Source organism: Grampus griseus (assembly GCF_964374135.1).
Source record: "Grampus griseus genome assembly, chromosome: 17".
Lineage (NCBI taxonomy): Eukaryota > Metazoa > Chordata > Mammalia > Artiodactyla > Delphinidae > Grampus > Grampus griseus.
Window position 1 is genome coordinate 52,024,562 of NC_139011.1, and position 20,235 is coordinate 52,044,796.

The 20,235-nt window shown below is 35.4% G+C and overlaps 1 protein-coding gene across 1 annotated transcript in view; it reads right to left on the reverse strand.

The window, feature by feature from the left end:
- The window catches only part of CNBD1 (cyclic nucleotide binding domain containing 1), a gene marked incomplete at both ends in the record, with an annotated part of 493,958 nt that extends 474,329 nt beyond the window's left edge, over nt 1-19,629 (reverse strand). Inside the window, 1 exon segment of the mRNA XM_082674668.1 lies at nt 19,542-19,629. Within this exon segment, the coding sequence (XP_082530794.1) occupies nt 19,542-19,629 (88 nt within the window).
- Between the last annotated feature and the right edge of the window lie 606 nt (nt 19,630-20,235).

A 20,235-nucleotide genomic window follows, 5' to 3' on the forward strand; every position in this document is an offset into this window, starting at 1 on the left:
TGTTCCCTTACAAGCAGAAAGATAGTAGTCATAGCTAAAAGCAACTAACTGTGATTCCCCTTCAGTACCAGAAAGAACTGACATCCTTCAAAGGAGATGAAAAGGAAAATAGAATATTGACAACAAGCATAATTACAAAGATGGGCCTTCACATCACAGGTACTCTCCATACCCCAGGAGAATGCATGCTGTTGGAAATTTAAAATGGAAAGCAGTAATAAATACAAAGATGCACATTATTCCTTCCCTTAGTGAACAGGTACTGAGAGAATCACCGGCCTAATGCATTTCTAACCTTTTTAAGACATATTCATTGACCACATCCCAATAAGGAAGAATTAGAATTTGACATGTCCAAACTTATCCATTTTAATTCCAGGTAACTGAATCATAAAATTTCAAACACTTTTTGTTTAAGCTTTTTGTGCTCTAAAACTGAATCATCAATAACAAATAACCACTTTCTAAATACAAAACTGAAAATAGTAAAATATAAACAGAAAACTGGTTGTTACCACATGAATCATTACCATTTAATAAACCTGAAAATACTAATTACATGCTTTAGGTATTTTCTTACCTACCTTACTCAGTTAAGCCTTCAGAAAGAAAAAAATTACCTCATTGCACTTTAGCATTATATGGAATCATTATTTTAGATGATCCAAGTTACAGCTAGATTATATAAAAAATACTTCTAGTATAGTAATATTTCTTATATGGGATATTATAAAAAATCTTAATTATAGTAGTATTTTTTCATTTTTAAAAATTTTATTGAAGTATAGTTGATTTACAATGTTGTATTAATTTCTGCTGTACAGCAAAGTGATTGTTATACACATATATATACATATTCTTTTCCATTATGGTTTATCACAGGATACTGAATATAGTTTGCTGTGCTATACAGTAGGACATTGTTGTTTATCCATCCTATATATCACAGTTTTCATCTGCTAATCCCAAACTCACAATCCATCTGTCCTCCAATCCCTTCTCCCCCTTGGCAACCACAGGTCTGTTCTCTATATCTGTGAGTCTGTTTCTATTTCATAGATAAGTTCATTACTGTTATATTTTATATTCCACATATAAGTGATATCATATGGTATTTGTCTTTCTCTTTCTGGCTTACTTCACTTAGTATGGTAATCTCTGGGTCCATCCATGTTGCTGCAAATGACATTATTTCTTTCTTTTATAACTGAGTAATATTTCATTGTGTATATATATACCACATCTTCTTTACCCATTCATCTGTCATACAGTAGTTTTTATATACACAGGTTAAGAAAAGACTTCTACTAAGTATTGGTTTAGTCCATTTTCCTAACCCAGTTTAAGAAGAGGGTCAGAAATAGCCCTGGGGACTGGTGTGGACATAAAAGGGGGATGGTGGCATAGAGATTTGGGAAAAGGACAAGGTTTGAGAAATTCTGACTTTAAAAAGGACTTTGAAAAAGTAAATATCTTCAACTTTCAGTTAAAGCAAAAATATAAAAATCACAGAACAGATATTATAAGACTAAGAATTGCCAGCAAAGAATAGAAAAATTGAAAACTCACCTTGCCTGAGGAAAGCTGTGGCACCTGAGGGTGCAACTTTACACTGGGCTTGGCACAGCCAAGTAAACTCAAAACCAGAATCAGATGAATGGATAAAGAAGATGTGGCACATATATACAATGGAATATTACTCAACCATAAAAAGAAATGAAATTGAGTTATTTGTAATGAGGTGGATGGACTTAGAGTCTGTCATACAGAGTGAAGTAAGTCAGAAAGAGAAAAACAAATACCATATGTGAACACATGTATATGGAATCTAAAAAAAAAAAATGGTCACGAAGAACCTAGGGAAAAGACAGGAATAAAGACGCAGACCTACTAGAGAATGGATTTGAGGATACGGGGAGGGGGAAGGGTAAGCTGGGACAAAGTGAGAGTAGCATGGACATATATAAACTACCAAATGTAAAATAGATAGCTAGTGGGAAGCAGCCGCATAGCACAGGGAGATCAGCTCGGTGGTTTGTGACCACCTAGAGGGGTGAGATAGGTAGGGTGGGAGGGAGGGAGACACAAGAGGGAAGAGATATGGGAACATATGTATATGTATAACTGATTCACTTTGTTATAAAGCAGAAACTAACAAACCATTATAAAATAATTATCCTCCAATAAAGATGTTAAAAAAAAATAGTCTAGGTAGTACTCACAGCCTAGAAGGACACTATACAATTCACAAAATAATTTCTTCACCGATCCTCATCTGCAAGAGGTGTTTGTCACAAGGATCTTCACATAAAGGTCCTTGAGCAATTTACTGGATATTGTCTTTGAAGAGTTTCATTAAAAAGAAAAAAACCAAAAGATTTCACCATGAAATTGTAAAGTTGAGCTTCTCTGGTGATCAAATTTAATACAGGGAGAAAGCTTAAAGAGTTTAAAGAATACTAAGCTTACATTTGTTTTCCAGTCCTTTTCTCTGCTCATGAATATGTCTTACTTGGGCTTTTGGCAGAGTAGAAGAGGCTTAACCCTATAATGGGGATAAAAATCAAGGATTTTAACCAGAGTAAGTTTGAAAGGGGATTAGCAGCTGATATAAATGGGTGGTTATAAAGAATTTTAAACTTGAAATTCATGGTGAAATTAAAAAAAGAATTATCTTTATTGATATAAGGCCTACTATATATTATTGAAATAGAGAAACTAAAATCCAATGTTATATGTGAGTGACACGATGATCTTTTGTTTACATGTGTTAATGTTTTCTCAGGGGTAGATATATATTTTCATATTTATGCAGTATGGTGAATTAAGTATGTTTGTGATAGGAGTTATAAAGATATGTTAAAACATATAAAGATATATTTTGTGAGTGTTAAAATAAAACTAAACTATTTTTCTCCAACAAGCTTTCCCTCTTAAGAGTAGATAAATATCCCTTGCAAAATCTAAGAGGAAGCAGTAGACTAAGTGAAGACTTAACAATATTGTAAATGAATAACCACTATTTGCTATGAGACTAAATTCATCTGAGTGGTTTATAGGGCAAGGTAAAAGAAATGGACAACAGAGCCAAAGAGAAAATGTGACAACAACAAAGAGAAAATGTGGAAATTTCAGAGTATGGTAGGCTAGAAAACAGACCTCTTCAAAGTAGTTATAGCACACACTCTAATGACTAATCCAGTGATAGGTAGAACTTTGCTTAATACAGTATTCAGAGTGCAAAGAAACAGTTCAACAGCAATAGCAACAGAAACATTATCAACGAACTTTTAGTAAGAATAGCAGTTCTTATATGCAGGAGGTGAATTCTAGCATAAGACTAAAGTACAGAACAAGGAGTTGGATAGGAGTAAAAAGAAAATATCCATCAGAGACTATAAGTGTAATTAATTCCCCCTATATACTTAGATAATTGATCTAGTTCTATGTTTTTAAATAAGTCTAAACTTGTGTAATAATAGAGAATTAAACATACCTATGTTAGTGGTTAATAGTGTGTTTATTCTTTTCCCTTCAAATAATAATTTGTTGTTTTCTAAAATCTCAAAGTTAATTCTCCTTCAAGTAACATTCAATAAACATAAGGTACCTGAAAAATCTCAATTAAATAGACCATCAAGAGGCAAAGGAATAGTGCCCAATCATGGACTTCTATGAATAAAAGCTGACACACCAACAGGGACAATTATGCAAGTGGGCTTATGTTGTCCCTGCCCCTTGTCTGAGTGGTTAAGATGTTAAAATAGACATATATTAACTGAAAAGTGAAAATAGAGGGGAATGATATACAACAAATTATTGAAATAGCTTCCCGTTATATCTTGATGAATGCAGTCATCTACATTCATGTTTATTTCCTCAACTCAGATTCGCTTCTCCACTTACTAAAATTTATCTTTCACATTCATTATTCATTAAAATTTGTTTTATTAAAAATCATAGGAAATCTTGTAGTTTTTAGTCCAATAACCTCTTTTCAGTCACCATTCTACTAACCTCTGTCAGTGACATTTGACACTGGTGAAGTTTCTACCTATGAGGCTTCTGTGACAGCATTCTCTCCTCGCTTGCTTTTTCCTTATTAGACTGCTCTACCAACTCCTATCTTCTTTTCTTGAGCATCAGTGTTGCCCACCAATCCATTCTCAGTATCCCTGTCTTCTCTTCTCAGTTTAGACCCACTTCTTGCATGACCTTATCAACACCCACATCTCCAGCTATCACACATACACTTCAGATCCTCAAATCAAACTCTCCAGCCCAGAACTCTAACTTTCACTCCACTAATATTCACATGAATGTCATCCAGGAAAATCAGACTCATGATAACAAAATCTTCACTTAAAATTCCTCTCATACTTCTTTCCCTCAAAATCCTGATCCTCCTCCTGAATTCTCCACCTGGGTTAAGAAAATCCCTATCACTTTCACAATTCTATCACCAACCTTGGGATCCTATTCTATTCTTTCCCCTTCAGGACCAAGGTGTTATGAAAACCATCAATTCTGCCTCTTTTGAAATGTATCCTAAGTATCTTTCAAACATATCCTCTCCAATCCTAATGGCAGGGCCACTGAAGAGGGCCATACTGTGTGCACACTGTGAAGAAGTGCTATTCACATGCATGCAACACGTCAGAACCTTGTTTTAGACCCTCGTTGAGTCTCATCTGTACTACTGCCATTACCTCCTGTCTAGTCTCCCTGACTCGAACCTCTTCCTTTCCAACTCATCCTTCACACTACTATCACAGTACTTTCCAAAATTCCAATAGAGATTACATAACTTTATATGGAATACAATGCCTTTTATAATCATATCCAAGTGGAACCTCATTAAATACCACCACCATGTTCATCTCCCTTGCCTCCATCTCTCAACAACACATTTTCTGTCTGCTCCATGAACATACCTTGTCCTTTTTTTTTTAAGATTTTTTTTTGATGTGGACCATTTTTAAAGTCTTTATTGATTTTATTGCTTCTGTATTATGTTTTGGTTTATTGGCCACAAGGCAAGTGGGATCTTAGCTCCCTGACTAGGGATTGAATCCACATCCCCTGCCTTGGAAGGTGAAGTCTTAACCACTGGACTGCCAGGGAAGTCCCATACCTTGTCCTTCAATATGATATTATCTTTGGTTCTTTCTCAACTTATCCATTCATTTAGATCCACCTCAAAAGTTAACCCATCTGTGACATTTAAACTTCTCTTCCCAAAAAAAAAGTAGCTGTGCTAAACCTGAAAATAGTTTCCCTTAAGCAAGCATTATCTTTCTTTATGACTTTTTCATTTATACCTTCTTTTTTTTCTATTTAACACTATCCCCTAAGGGTAGGATTCATTCCCTACTTATATATGAAACACTAGAACTTATAACTGTGCTTCAATTTAAATAAATATTATTTGTTAAATTATAATGAATAAATAATAAGAACATGGCTCTAATATGTCAGGCAAGGATGAGTTGTATGCAAGGAAAATAAATCAAGGAAAAGTAATGAAGGCAGGACTATATGAGGAATATAAAGTTGTGTTTAAAGAATTCACCAAAAACTCATAAAAAATAAATGAACAGCAAACAAACAAAACACCCTCTGCCCCTTGCAGGCAATACTTTAATCATTTTATCACCTTTCTATATGAGATTGAAGATCATATGAATGTCATTTTTGACATTAAACACCATGGCAAAGCTCACTAAGTAACGAAGTGTAAAAAGAAGAAAAAACTTTGATCTTCATTAAAACTGAGGATTAAAAATATTTCCTTACTACAAACTCTAAAGAATATCAGCCAAATGATGTGATTTCAATAAATTTTAAAAGAGGCATTCATATGCATACTTCTCTTGTGTGAGGAAATAAGCAGAGTTCTCCAGAGAAAGGTAGGTTCCCTTAGCCCTGAGGGGTAAACCAATGAACTCTTACCTGGAATGGGAAGTTCTTGAGACTGGACACACTAAAAGGAACCCCAAGCCCATGATATATATGGAATGTAGGGCTGCAAAAGGATCCTACCTATACTCATAGTTTTTTAAGAGTCAGGTTGTTGCGGTGATAAAACAGAGGACAAATATTAGGTGGCAATCAATGCAGAAGCAGCTGATCTCAGTCATTAAAGAGAAATAGAGAAATCACTACCAAGAAACCTTTGGAATATGAACTACTAATTAGAGACATATGATTTAGGGAAGAGTACAGAACAAAGTTGATGAGAAAGTATTCAAAGTTAACATATAAGAAAATTCTATCTGTCTGTTATCCCAGCTCATTCCCCACCACTATTTATTTTTCTAGCAAGTAAACTGCTTTCAAAAAATAACCACTGTTCAATAATCCTGGCACTTAGGCATAGCATACTCTTAAGGAAAGCATGAAAAACAATTAACTTATCAAACAAAAATCAAATAATACACATCAGAAGATGTAGTATGGCAGGAAATGAGAAGAAAGGCCACACACACATACACATGATGAAAGAAAAACAAAGATCTATAAGGCATTAAATAGAAATAAATTACTAATGAACAGGTTATATTCAGGAAAGAAGAGAAAAATAATTATGACAAAACCCACATTAGACATAACAAAAATGACAATAGAGATGTAAGAAAATATAGTCACAGAACATTGAGGTAAACATAAATAAATAGAGAAAAGAACAGGAGAAAGTGATAAATGAAGATAGAAAGGCGACACTACATGTGAAAATTGTTCCTGAATAAGAAAATAGTAATAATGGCACAGGACAAAATATGCTCAAATATATTACACAAGAACACTTTTCTCATATAAAGACCTGAGTCTGAAGAACTAAATATAATATCATGACCCAGAAAGGAAAAGAGAAATCATAGTACATGATTTACAAGGAGACTAGATATTTTAGATGTACTAGATTCGTAGCTAAATGTCACTTTTTCAAAGATAAACTATTATTTTAGCACCCAGGCAAAAGAGGAAGTCTCCTATAAGAGTGAAAACTCAATTTGGCCTTAGTCTTCTCCACAGAACAGTCCTGGCAAACAGTAAGATAATCTCAGGGGGAAAAAAAATGTGACTCATGAGTTTTATTCTCCAATAAATATAAAGGTAACAAATAAATATAAGACCTCAGAGAATATAAAGTACCATGAGCTCTCTGAAAAATACACTTTGATAACAATACAACTAAGGCTTAAGTAATATGGACTATACTAATAAACAGTAGGTAAATTCTGTAAACCTTAACACAAACAATAAATTCTTGATAGATTCTAGTGACAATAGTGTAAATAATAATGAGTAACAAATTGGAAGTTTCAACAGAGAATTGGAAGTATAAAATATATTTGTATAGATTCCCTCTCACAGCAAATAATTAATAGCTACAGTTTAAAGAATATTTTAAAATAATGTATGTTGAATAATAATATGTGAAGGTATGAATGAAATTAGCCAGACTTAGATTTTACTATTCAGATTAGACATTAATAATCAAATTAAGATGTGCAGAGACAAAGTTTTCTCATTTCATACTAGATTGTGAATATCCATTGTCTAAAGTTGTTAAATCAAGAAAGGTTTAGGTATGGAGCCTTACTATTAAATATTTTTGTGTTCCAAATTATATGGCCTTAAAATTTATAAATGAAAAATCTCAGCAGTTGTAAATTAACTGTACTTCAATTTTAAATATTGTTAAAAAAAAAGAGCAAATGGGAAAAAAAAAACCTCAGGAGACAAAATAACTTCCACAGTATCTTCCCTTCCTTTTTACCCAAAAATTAAGTAGAAAATGAATGACTGAGTATATAAATATTCTACATAATTAGTGAGATATATTAATCATATATCAAATCTATTCTTAAATCAAACAGTATATCAAAACTGAAATTATAAAATATCAAGAAAGTAAAAACAGTGACTGCTTTCATGAACCAATGGAATATAATTAGTCTTTCTCTGGGGAAATTACATTCCCCAAAATATTTATATTACAAGAAAGGAGAAAGAATGAAGCATTCAATGCAAGAAGTTAGGAAAAGAAAATTAAAATAAAGAGAAATAAAAGAGAGAAAATGGAAAAGTAGAAATTAATGAACTTATAAAACAAGAAAAACTGTAGAAGAGTAAACAAATTCAAGAGCTGGTTCTTTGAAGGGAAAAAAACTACTGGCTTATCTAAACAAGAAAAAATATCATAAGTACTCAATGTCAGAAATACAACTGGGAAGTAATTAATGATAAATATCATTATATAGGTAATCAAAGTATTTTTCACAACTATGTGCCAAACTAATTAAAATTCTGATTAAAAATGAATGACTTTTCAGGAAAATGCATATTACCTAAATTGACCCTAGAAGGGAGGGAAAACCTAAATAAATAAATTGTCTTGAAAAAAGTGGAAAATAATCTCACAGTAGTTTCTCTCTCTTTCTCTCACACACACACACCCCCCACACACAAACACAAACACACACCCCACACACAAAAATACACACACACACAAATGTACGTAACCAAGGTGTTATCACGGGTGAATTCCATCAAATCCTTATAGGAGAAATAATTCTAATGCTAGTTAAATGTTTCAGAACACAGAGAAGAAAAGCTTCCAAGTTTTTTTGATGAAGCAAGTAAAACAATGATACCCAAATGTGACGACAGTGGGTAAAAGAAAACCAGAGACTGATCTCGTGCATAAATAAAAATAAATATTATAATTTTATAGTGCCCAGAAACATATTAACACAGTAATACCACACAAAAAGTAAGATTTATCCTAGTAATTCCAAGAAATTTCAACTACAAAGTATAACCATATAACTTACCACAAGTCAACATTTTAAAAATCATAATCTCCAGATACAGAAGTATTCAGTAAAATTCAATATTGTTTTTAAATAATTTAAGTAGAAAAAAGTTTCTTAATTTGATGAATATATCAAAACAAAAGACAGCATCATGTTTAATGTTGAAACACTAGAAGCAATAGCATAAATTCAGGAAGAGCTTACAAATACCACCAGTGCTACACATGTCTGGAAGTACCAAGCAACATAATTTTTTTTTTTTTTTTTTTTTTTTGTGGTACGCAGGCTTCTCACTGTTATGGCCTCTCCCGTTGAGGGGCACAGGCTCCGGACGCGCAGGCCCAGCAGCCATGGCTCACGGGCCTAGCCGCTCCGCGGCATGTGGGATCTTCCCGGACCGGGGTACGAACCCGTGTCCCCTGCATCGGCAGGCGGACTCTCAACCACTGCGCCACCAGGGAAGCCCCAAGCAACACAACTTGATAAAAGAAACACACACGTTATAAAAATTAGGAAAAAAGAGACAAAAAAAGATCGCTGATCACAGATCACCATAACAAATACAATAGTAATAATTAAAAGGTTTGAAATACTGTGAGAATTACTAAAATGTGACACAGAGATGGGAACTGATCAAATGCTGTTGGGAAAATGGTGCCAATAGACTTACTTGACACAAGCCTGCCACAAACTTTTATTTTGTAAAAAATGCAATACCTACAATGTGTAATAAAACAAGGTATGCCTGCCTGTTAAAAAAAACAGAAAGAAAAAGAGAGAAACAAAAATAATTGATAATATTGTAATTATATAAGTAGAAAACAGAATTGCATAGACTGAAAATCCATTAAGGTATTGACTGAAGTGGTTGATAATGGAAGTAACCAAATATTCAATAGCTTGCCCGTTTCCCTGAAGAAATGAGTTGCAAAAGCATTGAGGATAGTAGAGGAAGGTAGGCATAAATGCCAGCTGTAGGTTTGGGGAGAATGGTAGGGTTTCCCAGTGGACAAGACCAGGATGTGGTGGGCATCCACATGTGGGGTGGGCTTGTGCAGAATATCAGAGGCCAAGAGGGGTAAGGAGAGCAAAGGTGGGAGGGGGACAGGATATGCCAGTGTTGAGTGTAGGACCCTTAGTGGGGATGGGGTGGCAGTAGTATGAAAGATTGGCTACACACAGTGGAACTGATCAAATGTATTTAGGTTAATAGGAGCAAGGTTTCTTACTTGAGAGAAGAGAGTTACAAACACAGAAAGCCAAAATGACTGTAGTGTTGCATTGGACTTGAACGAATTGGTGTAAACTCATGGTTTTCATAGATATAAATTGATATGCAAACAACATAAATGTACATTTTTATTCCTTAGATCTGTCCACTGAGAGGGCCTAGGGGCAGTGACACTCTAACATCAATGAGCACACATAGCACCCAGAGCTTGATTTTTAAATCTAATTCTGCATTAAAATAAACTAGGGCTCTCTGGGAAAAGAGCTGGTCGTCAGGATCAAGTAGGGAAAAGTACAAGATGAGCCTGAAAAATCTTACTGCTCCAGAAAGCAAGGAAATGCTTAAACCACCTTGAAGGCACTCCCAGTGGCCAGACTGAACAATTAAACAATTTGGGCATCAAAATATATAATGATAGTAATTAATTAAAACCCTTTGAATAAACTAGGAAATCATAATTTTACATTGATTGATTAAATATTTCATGAGAAAAGGGGTATTTATATATTTTCAAAATACCTTTTCACAAAATACTTATTAATTACAAAAGGGGGAAAAGCAAATTTATAGCAGAGAAGCTCTCTGGGTACCACCTTAGTCAACTGATTAAAGTGAAATTATGTGCCACCTGGTAAGATGGAAGGAGAACACAGAATCACTTCTATGACATTCCTGCCAAAGATTTCTAACTTGAAACTAATCATAAGGAAATATCAGACAAACCAAACTGAAGCATATTCTTCTAAATAATAGTTTGTAACTCCCAGCATCAAGGTCATGAAAGTCAAGGAAAACTTAAAAACTGTTCCAGACTAAAGGAGATTGAAGAGATAAGACGATGAAATGCAACATGAGATTTTGAATTGGATCCTTTTACTTAAGAACATTATCAGAACAATTGGCTACATTTAAACGGAGTCTAAGGATTAGATTACAGTAATTTATATGTGTTAAATTCCTGATTTTGATGAATGTATTGTGATTATGTAATAAGAGAATGTCCTTGTTTTTAAGAAATGCATACCAAAATATTTAAGGATGATGGAGTGTCAAATGGCTCTGGAAAAATATATTTCTTTTTATTGAATTTACAACATTTCTGTAAAATTGTGGTTTCAATTCTTTATTTTTTAAAATTCAATAGCTCTCTCATATGATGACTTTTATAGTTAGAAAATATAATGAGAAAAATATCTTCATAATAGTAAGGAAAAAATGTAAAATGCCCAGGAATAAATTTTCCTGAGTGTCATAAAAAGGACACTTGCATAACTTGGAAGTAGAACGGTTGAATAAAGATACCAGTTCCTGAGTAGGAAGACTCAATACCACAAGGATGTCAATTCTTCATAAGTTAATTTTTGTTTGTTTGTTTTTCTTTTTGTTCTGCGGTACGCGGGCCTCTCACTGTTGTGGCCTCTCCCATTGCGGAGCACAGGCTGCGGACGCGCAGGCTCAGCGGCCATGGCTCACGGGCCCAGCCGCTCTGCGGCATGTGGGATCTTCCCGGACCGGGGCACGAACCCGTGTCTCCTGCATCGGCGGGCAGACTCTCAACCACTGCGCCACCAGGGAAGCCCTTCATAAGTTAATTTAAATTTTACACATTTTCCAATTAAAATACCAAAATGTTTACTTGCTGAAGAAGCCCAAATAGTTATAAAGTTCACACAGAAAAATAAAAATGGGAGAATAGCCAGAAAAATCTTTTAAAAAAGAGTAATCAGTAAAGGTTAATCTTACCAGATATTGAAATATAATGCTTCAAAATTATAACAGTTTAACATGAATGCATATATAGACAAGAGATTAGTGGAAAAAGTAAATAATATATTCCAGAAATAGATCCAGAATGCATACAAAAATTTAGTATTTAATAAAAACTGGTATTTCAAATTAGCAGGAAAAAAAGAATTACTCAACAAATGGTGTTAGAACAGTTGGTTGGTCACTTGAAAAAATATTATGTTGTAGCCTTACATCACTATTCTAAAGTAAATGTATTCAAAATAAATTCCAGATGCACCAAATATTTAATAGGCTTAATACTGAAAAGTAAAATTACATAAATACTAAGAGAAAGCATGGAGGAATTATGTTTAAATCTTGGCATGGAAAAATGGCATTCTAAGCAAGAATCAATAACAGAGGACAAAAACTACACAAACATTCTAAAACCTTTGTAGGACACAAAAATCATAAAGACAAAACAAAAATGCAAACTGAGAAGAATATTTGTAAAGTATATGCCATGCCAAAAGGCTAATTTCTTTTATAAACAAAGAGTTTTGTTTTTTTTTTTTTTTTAAATAAAAGAAAAAATAGGGCTTCCCTGGTGGTGCAGTGGTTGAGAGTCCACCTGCCTATGCAGGGGAGATGGGTTTGTGCCTCGGTCCAGGAAGATCCCACATGCCGCAGAGCGGCTGGGCCTGTGAGCCATGGCCGCTGAGCCTGCGCGTCCGGAGCCTATGCTCCGCAACGCGAGAGGCCACAACAGTGAGAGGTTCACTTACCGCAAAAAAAGAAAAAAAAAGAAAAAAGAAATAGTGAATAGTCAAGGGACATAAACAGGCTGTTCACATAGATACAAATGGCCATAAATATATGAAAAGATTCTAAACCTCACTCTTTAAGAAAAGTGAACTTAAAGATCAATTAAAACTGTTTGCAATTCATTTATTGGCAAAACGTGTGTCTTATAGTACATGATATTAGCATAAATGTTGTAAAATAGAAGTTTGTATACACTGATGGTAGAACTAGAAATTAGTACAAACTCTGTGGAAGACAATTTGTCAGTAGTTATCAAATTAAAATGCACACATTCTTTGTCCTTGGAGTTCTGTTGAAACACTTGCTTACCAACTTAAAAAGATACATACAGAACGTTTATTTGATTTAAACAGCAAAACTTGCTAGAAACCAATTCCCACCATATTAGTTAGGATCCAGTAGCCAGGAAACAGAAACCATATCAGTATTTTTAATGGAAAAAAATTGATACAAAGAACTGTTAGGTGTTAGAAAACTGAAAAGAAAAAAAAAGGGAACACCAAATATCATGCAGAAAGCATCTACCACCCCTATTTCAGCCGATGAAGAAAAGGAAAGAGGTTTAATTACCAAAACTTAGAAGCTTTGGAGAAATGTCCCTACAAAGCTGAGACACATCCCTCTGAGGACAGGACGTAGTAGCTGGTACTGAATTTTTGAGGGGGTGCAATGGGGCTATTTCTGAGAATATTGGTAAAACTGCAAATGGAATAAACTACTGCTGCTGGAACAAACAGCCATGGCTTGGGTGAAAATGACACATTACTGGAGAGACACTCACAAGAAGCAAACCAGAAACGGCAATCAAAAGAATGAACACTTTCCTTAACTTTCCTCCTGCCTTTCAATCCCCCTCTAATACCTGCTATTGACAGAGCTTAATAGGAAGCCCCCTGGCTTCCTGGGAAAAACTGGTTTGCAGAGTCCCAGCCCCAACCTCATGAAGCAGAATATAAAAGGTGGACTTGAAGATGAGACACAATAATTTAAACATCCATTAGTAGCATTTTGGTGTACTCAAGCAATGAAATATAATGTAACCACTAAAATAAATATATATACATATATAAACATGAATATGCATGGAAAATTTCAAGAAAAATATTTTTATGATAGTTACTTCTGAGGATAAGATCAGGAGTATGAGTTGGGAGGAAGACTCACTCAAATTTTAATATTTTCTTGTGCCTGAGGCATATGCTATTTATGTAATAATTTGTAAAAGAGAACTATTCACCAAAACTCCCATAAATTGTGAGACTTGTTCATTTTTCTGTCAATTTACTAAACACTTGTATGCTAGGCATTGGAGAAACAAATGTGAGGGATAACCACTTATTTCTAGATATTCATCTAATTAAAATCATAGCCCTAAGGCACAAGTATATGAGGTTTCTAAGTGAAGTTAAAGGTGTTAAGGATAGAAAGGGTGTAGAGAAATTGCTAAGGGAGTTCAGAGATATGGAAGAGATTACTTCATACTGGAGGGCAGTGGTCTCCAACCTTTTTTGGCACCAGGGACCAGTTTCGTGGTAGACAAGTTTTCCACTGACCAGGGTGGCAGGGTTGCGGGGGTCAGATGGTTCAGGTGTTAATGCGAGCAATGGGGAGCGGCAGATGAAGCTCCCCTCACTTGCTCACCACTGCTCACATCCTGCTGTGTGTCCCAGTTCCTAACAGGCCCAGGACCGGTACCAGTCCACAGCCCTGGGGTTGGAGATCCCTGCTGGAGAGGACAGGAGAGTCTTTGTGGAGATTAAAGTCATTGAGCAGAACTTTGAAGAATTGGAATGATAGGAACAAATAGAGCAAGATAGAAGGGAACCCCAGAGGAAACATGAGCTAAGGCAGGAGAGTATGGTGAAGAGTATAATGGTGTAACTCAAGGAGTAACTTTCCCCTCAGCATGAGAACTCTCCAGCTCTATTTACGAGAGGCCAGATAGAGGGTGTTAACCAGATTGCTAGGGAACGTTGCTTATGATAACAATGATGCCTGATTGATGAGTTGTACCTGGACTAGAACAAACTAGTGATGATCTGCAAGTACCTGAGCCACAGAAATGGGCTTCCCTGAGTACAGTGATTCTTGTAACTGAGAAGTTCTATGCCTATGGAATTTTTATAGGCCATGGTTATAAAAATTGGCTCCTGCAGGTATGAATTTTAAGCCAAGGTTATTTATCACCTGCCCTTTGTGACTCTCATTACCTTGAACCTGAACCACCACCTGGGGGGGGCAAAGAGGACTGTGGGCTACTGCCTAGGCAGCTGTGAGAACTGCTTCCACAAAAGGGAAACACCTGATTCTGCCCTCTGGAAGACTGATTCTATCCTATATCCTTCTGAGCACAGGGGCCAAATATGGTCATGTGAATGTTTACTTGGACCGAGAAAGCCCTCTTGTCTCCCTGAGCAGTGATGCAGATGGGTTTAAAGAACGTCAATCAAAACATTTTAGCTACAGTGGAGAGTTCAATCAATAGCAGTGTAAAGTCTAGGACATGAAAGACAGATTTTAGCCAAATTATGAAAAGTTTAAATGCCAGACTGAGGGAAATGGATTGTAATCTAAGTTTTGGAGGCAAGTAAGACCCTGCTATCTTTTGAGCAGAGAATTAATATGATCAAATTCATATTTTAATCGTCATATCAGAAAGGAAATCTGGTCCACAATATATGTTGAAGGAAGGTGATAGAGGATCCAGATGGCTGAGGGATTGATAACAGAGGACTGATGCAGGAGGTATTTCTGAGAGACTGCTGAGAACAGAACAGCAGCCTGACACTGAGGGGTGACCTGGTGTGACCTCTAGTGGAGAGAACTGATTTGCAATGCAATGCAATTACTTCAAGGTTTCCTGCCTGAACACCCCAGTCATGATTAAGCTCAAGTTTAAGTTAACATAACAATTTCTAAAGGCCATTCAAGATCTTCTAACAGAAAGTACGAGCACACGGAGATGGTTATAACGGTGGTAAGAAAAAAAGTAGAAACAGTGCTGTTTCAATAAAATATTCATCTTTTCTCCTTTGGGATTTAAAAAAAGATAAAAGTGACTTTTACACTGAAAAATAGAAAAAATAATTTTCAAATATTTCCTTTCCTAAATTATCTGATGGTATTTTCCATAGGGACTATTATTGATTACACAAACACAGAGACATACACAAACATTCAACCACTTTTTTATCTTTTATTCCTTCTTGGAATACCCATTCTCATCTCTTTCAACTGTTTTTCAGCCTTGCTTTCTTTATACATTACAAAGTCTGCTTCTTCACTGACAAGCCCCCCCTTTTTCTTATTTTTACTCCTGAATGGTGTAAAACTTTAAAATCGAGCAATATTCACCTTTTCAGATAAATATATATCTTGAAACTCCTTTAATCTTTAGCTGCTAAAGAACTGAAAACTCTCAAATTACAGGAAATGCCTGTGAAGTTTTAGGAATGATGACACCATTATTTCAGGTTTTCTGTAAATGTATGCCCATAACATGAAAGAAAAGAGCAAAGGAAAACATTCACTTAGGAGTAGTATCTTGTTTCTAAATTCCTTCAAGTGTCTCTGGTCTTCTCTTGAATGCTTTTTTCTTCTTCTTCTTCTTCTACAGCCTCACATGTTGGAAGAAGCAAAATGTACCTACAAATATCTTGTGAACTTGAAAGCCTTTTTTTACTGGGAAAACAAACAAACAAAAAACCCTTTGGTTAAAGCACAGAAATTCTTTCTACCAGATAAACCAGTAGGCAAAATGTAAAGCACATTTTTGAAATTGTCCTTTCTTAGAAAGATAAGCCTAATAAGCATGAATAAAATAAAGGTATAGCTTATTAACCCAAAAAAGGTATCTAACTGGACCACACTCCTAATCGTAGTATGAAATGGTTTCCTCCAGCCAAATGCTAAAATGTGGCTCCCTGTCTCCTTAAAAAGAATTTTTAAGACAACTTTCTTCCTTTTGTCTCTTCAAGAAATCAACTTCTAATAATAATGGGTCAAGCATGTCCCTAGACCAGATGCTATTTCATGTAGGTGGTAAAACTACTGCAGGTTTTGCTAACTGTAAGGTTTTTAAAACAATTCTCATCCAGAGTAAAAAGTGCCATGAGTCTTTTGCTTTTGAGAACAATCACCTCTTTCCTAGCATAAGCATGCTATGAAGAATCCAGAGACACAAGTCAAAGAGACTATAGAAGGAGAAGACTTGGAAGTTTCAAAGAAAATATTTGTAAGTGATTCAAGAAGCTTAACTGCTTGGAGTGTTTTTGAGTCTGAACTTCAGAGTTAAGCAGACAGCACGGGGAGGGGGGGTGGGTGTTGAAGATGAGGATACATTCTCTTCCTTAAATCTAAAGTGTCAAAGTAGTGAAAATGGCAAAATTCAACAAATGCACAACCATCATTTAACTAGTAAACTGTGCAGGGATTTCAGGGTAGTGGACAAGGAGGAAACCAGCATGCTGCTGACACTCTGGTTTGTTGTTTTTATAAGTAGAGAAAGTTCATTACATGGATGATACTATGAAGAGTCTCTATCACTTGACAACTATGTGAACTTTAGCATGAAACTTAAGCCTCACTATGCCTAACTGTAAAATAGACAATGTGTTAGTTTTCTATTACCACTGTAAAAATTACCACCAACTTACTGGCTTAAAGACAACACAACATTATTATCTTACAGTTCTGGAAGTCAGAAGTCTGAAATAGGTCTCACTGAGCTAAAATCAAGCTGTCAGCAGGACTGTATTCCTTCTGGAAGTTCTTGGGGAGAATCCATTTCTTTGCCTTTTCCAGCTTCTAGGGGCCACCTGAATTCCTTGGCTCATGGCCCCCTTCCATCTTCAAAGCGAGTAATGGCTAGTCAAGCCTTTCTCATCCTGCATCTGACTCATAAATGTTTCCTCCTTCCACCCAGAAGGACTCTTGTTATTACAGTGGACCAGCAGATAATCCAGAAGACTCTCCCATCTCAAGGTCAGCTGTTTAGCAGCCCCAATTCCATCTTCCATTCCTCTTCATTCCACTTGCCAAGAAGCATAGCATCTTCACAGGTTCAGGGGATTAGGACATGCACATCATTGAGGGCCATTGTTCTGCCTACAACAGAGCTCATAGGTTCATTGCGTGAAATAAATGAAATAACAACAAAACATGCAAAATGCTCACACACTGCTTATAGAAAGCCCTCAGTAAACATTATTCACATATAAAATTTATAGAGAAGATAGGCATGACTCACTAAATGTAACCTGGCTAAGTGCATTCAAAGTAAACCAGAATGTATATAATGCCTAGATTTTCCTTAAGGTCCTTAACTGAGCCTTCCTATTTATGTCCATTACATTTTGAATCACTCCCTTTTATATCTCCTTTATAATTCAGGTTCAGTCGTATTATGGATTGAAAGCATTCTCACATATGCTTTCCTGAGGTCATTGTTTCAGCAGTGATGATAGAGTTCGCTAAGGGAAATTGCCGACTTGCTAGAGTTAGCAAAAAGACACAGTTACTGAGCAAGCAGGACACGTCTCCAAAGAGAAGTCACACATAGAACATCAAGCAGGAACCTCTAAAGGGAAAATTGGGAGCTCCACTGCTTTCCATTATGCTCTATTCAGTTCTGAGACTTAAATGCTGCTGATTTTTCATCTTTTAATCACTTCACACAAGTTAAGTGTCCTTGGGAGACACTACAGAGGGTAGCACATATCTCATCTCATTGATTCTAAATTAATTTGATCTTTTAACTCCCAGATACTGCACTTCCTAGGCTGCTAAAAAAGAAATCGTCTTAGGGTGACTTTTTTTCTGCACAGTAGAAACTGTGGTTTTTGGCAAAATTACATTTAATATTTATTTCAACTTGTATTGAAATATAACTTTGGCTATATACAAGAAATTTTTCATAACAATAATAAAAAACATATAAAATAACATGTGTAGGAATAAATTTGATTTAACATAAGGACTTTGTCTAATGCTGTTCAAGACATAAGTATAGCATTACCCATTTCAAAGGGTATTAACTCCTGCCTGTGGCAACTTTTTCCCTGGAGACTATGATCATTAATTTAAAAATATGTATACATAAAAGACTCAACTCTCACAGGAAGGTAAAAGAATAGATGGGTTAGCTTTTTCAGATCTATACCAGAAATCTACCCAATGAATATTAAAATAATAAGATAAATGCTTTATTGAAGTTGAAAGAGTCACAATTATTACCACTGGTATCTGAAAGATTTTTAAAATCTCAACTATCACTAGGACTATTACATATTATTAGTGACAAAATAATAGATCTATGAATTTGATGAAAAAAAGTCTTGAGAAAAATATTCTGTGTTAGGCTGACTATATAAAATAAGAAAATACTGTAAATTGTATAAACTTGAAAATATTTATATTTATAATTCTTATGATATCATAAATCAAAAACTACAAAATTAAAATAAAATGAGAATAAATTTCAAAACAAGGATAATGGGAATTATCTCTTATTTTTCTTAAAAAATTTAAATAAGAATTCTCCTAGTAAAAAGTATGTATTAAATAGCTTATGAAAGGCAGTAAAACTAACTCTGGGTAGGCACAGGAAGACCTGTCAGAAACAAGGGGCCTGATCATTGGTAAGCCAAGTGACTTCTCTGAGACTTTGTTTTCTCTCCTCTTTAAAAGTATTTGTTATTTGAACTTCTGAGAGTTCATAAAAACCCTCATTTTACTGGGTAAAAATACTGGAGACCTACAGAATAGAAATGGCTTCAGGAGAACAAAGCAGGAATTGCACATCTATGTTCTTTCCATTCCACTATGCTGTCAATAAGACTCCCAGTGTGTCTAACAACCCTCAACTGCCCCACTTCTCTTCTCTGGGGTAAGTACACTGAAAACAACGGCAGACCCTCCAGATTTTCCCCACTCACTTGGAATACTGAGAAGTGGAGGAGGAGACACATTGTTTACAGCTATCATTTGAGATAAAATGGCTGCTGGGAGAGAAGACATAGGCATCTTGACGGCTCAAAGGCAGCTAACCAGAGGCTATTTGAGAGGCAAATGACCACTCTTTTCCTTGAGGCATCACAAAGCAGAACCCTCAAGGTACTCTCTGATAGGTTGTGTATTACGGAATCTTCATGTTCACAGTTCTTCTACGTGTGTACAGCATTCTGAGAGGGAAACCTAGACCAGGAAGAAAGATATTCTAGTCTAGTGGAACTTATGAAGGAGGCCTTGTGAGCTATAGTGAATAGTACGACTGAAGAGAGAAATAATATTGTACAGGCAGATACAGCAGAATCAATAGCACACATGAGCCTAGGTTAGGTAAAGGAAGAATTCATGTCATTGATCTTCCATTGTCCAGAGACTCTTTTCAGCTTACTAAATGTCTACATTGCATATTGGAGACCCTTTTTGTAGCAGCAGCAACAGGATATTTATACTGCTTTCCATGGCTACATACATAGAGTAAAACATACCTTTTAACAATCAGACACCAATAAACTCACCATATTCTGCTAGGTGTGATATATGTTTCTCTTATTTTCTGCTGCTTCACAATAATTAAGGCTCATTACAATGTCTAGGATTTAGAATCTTAATATATCTTTTACT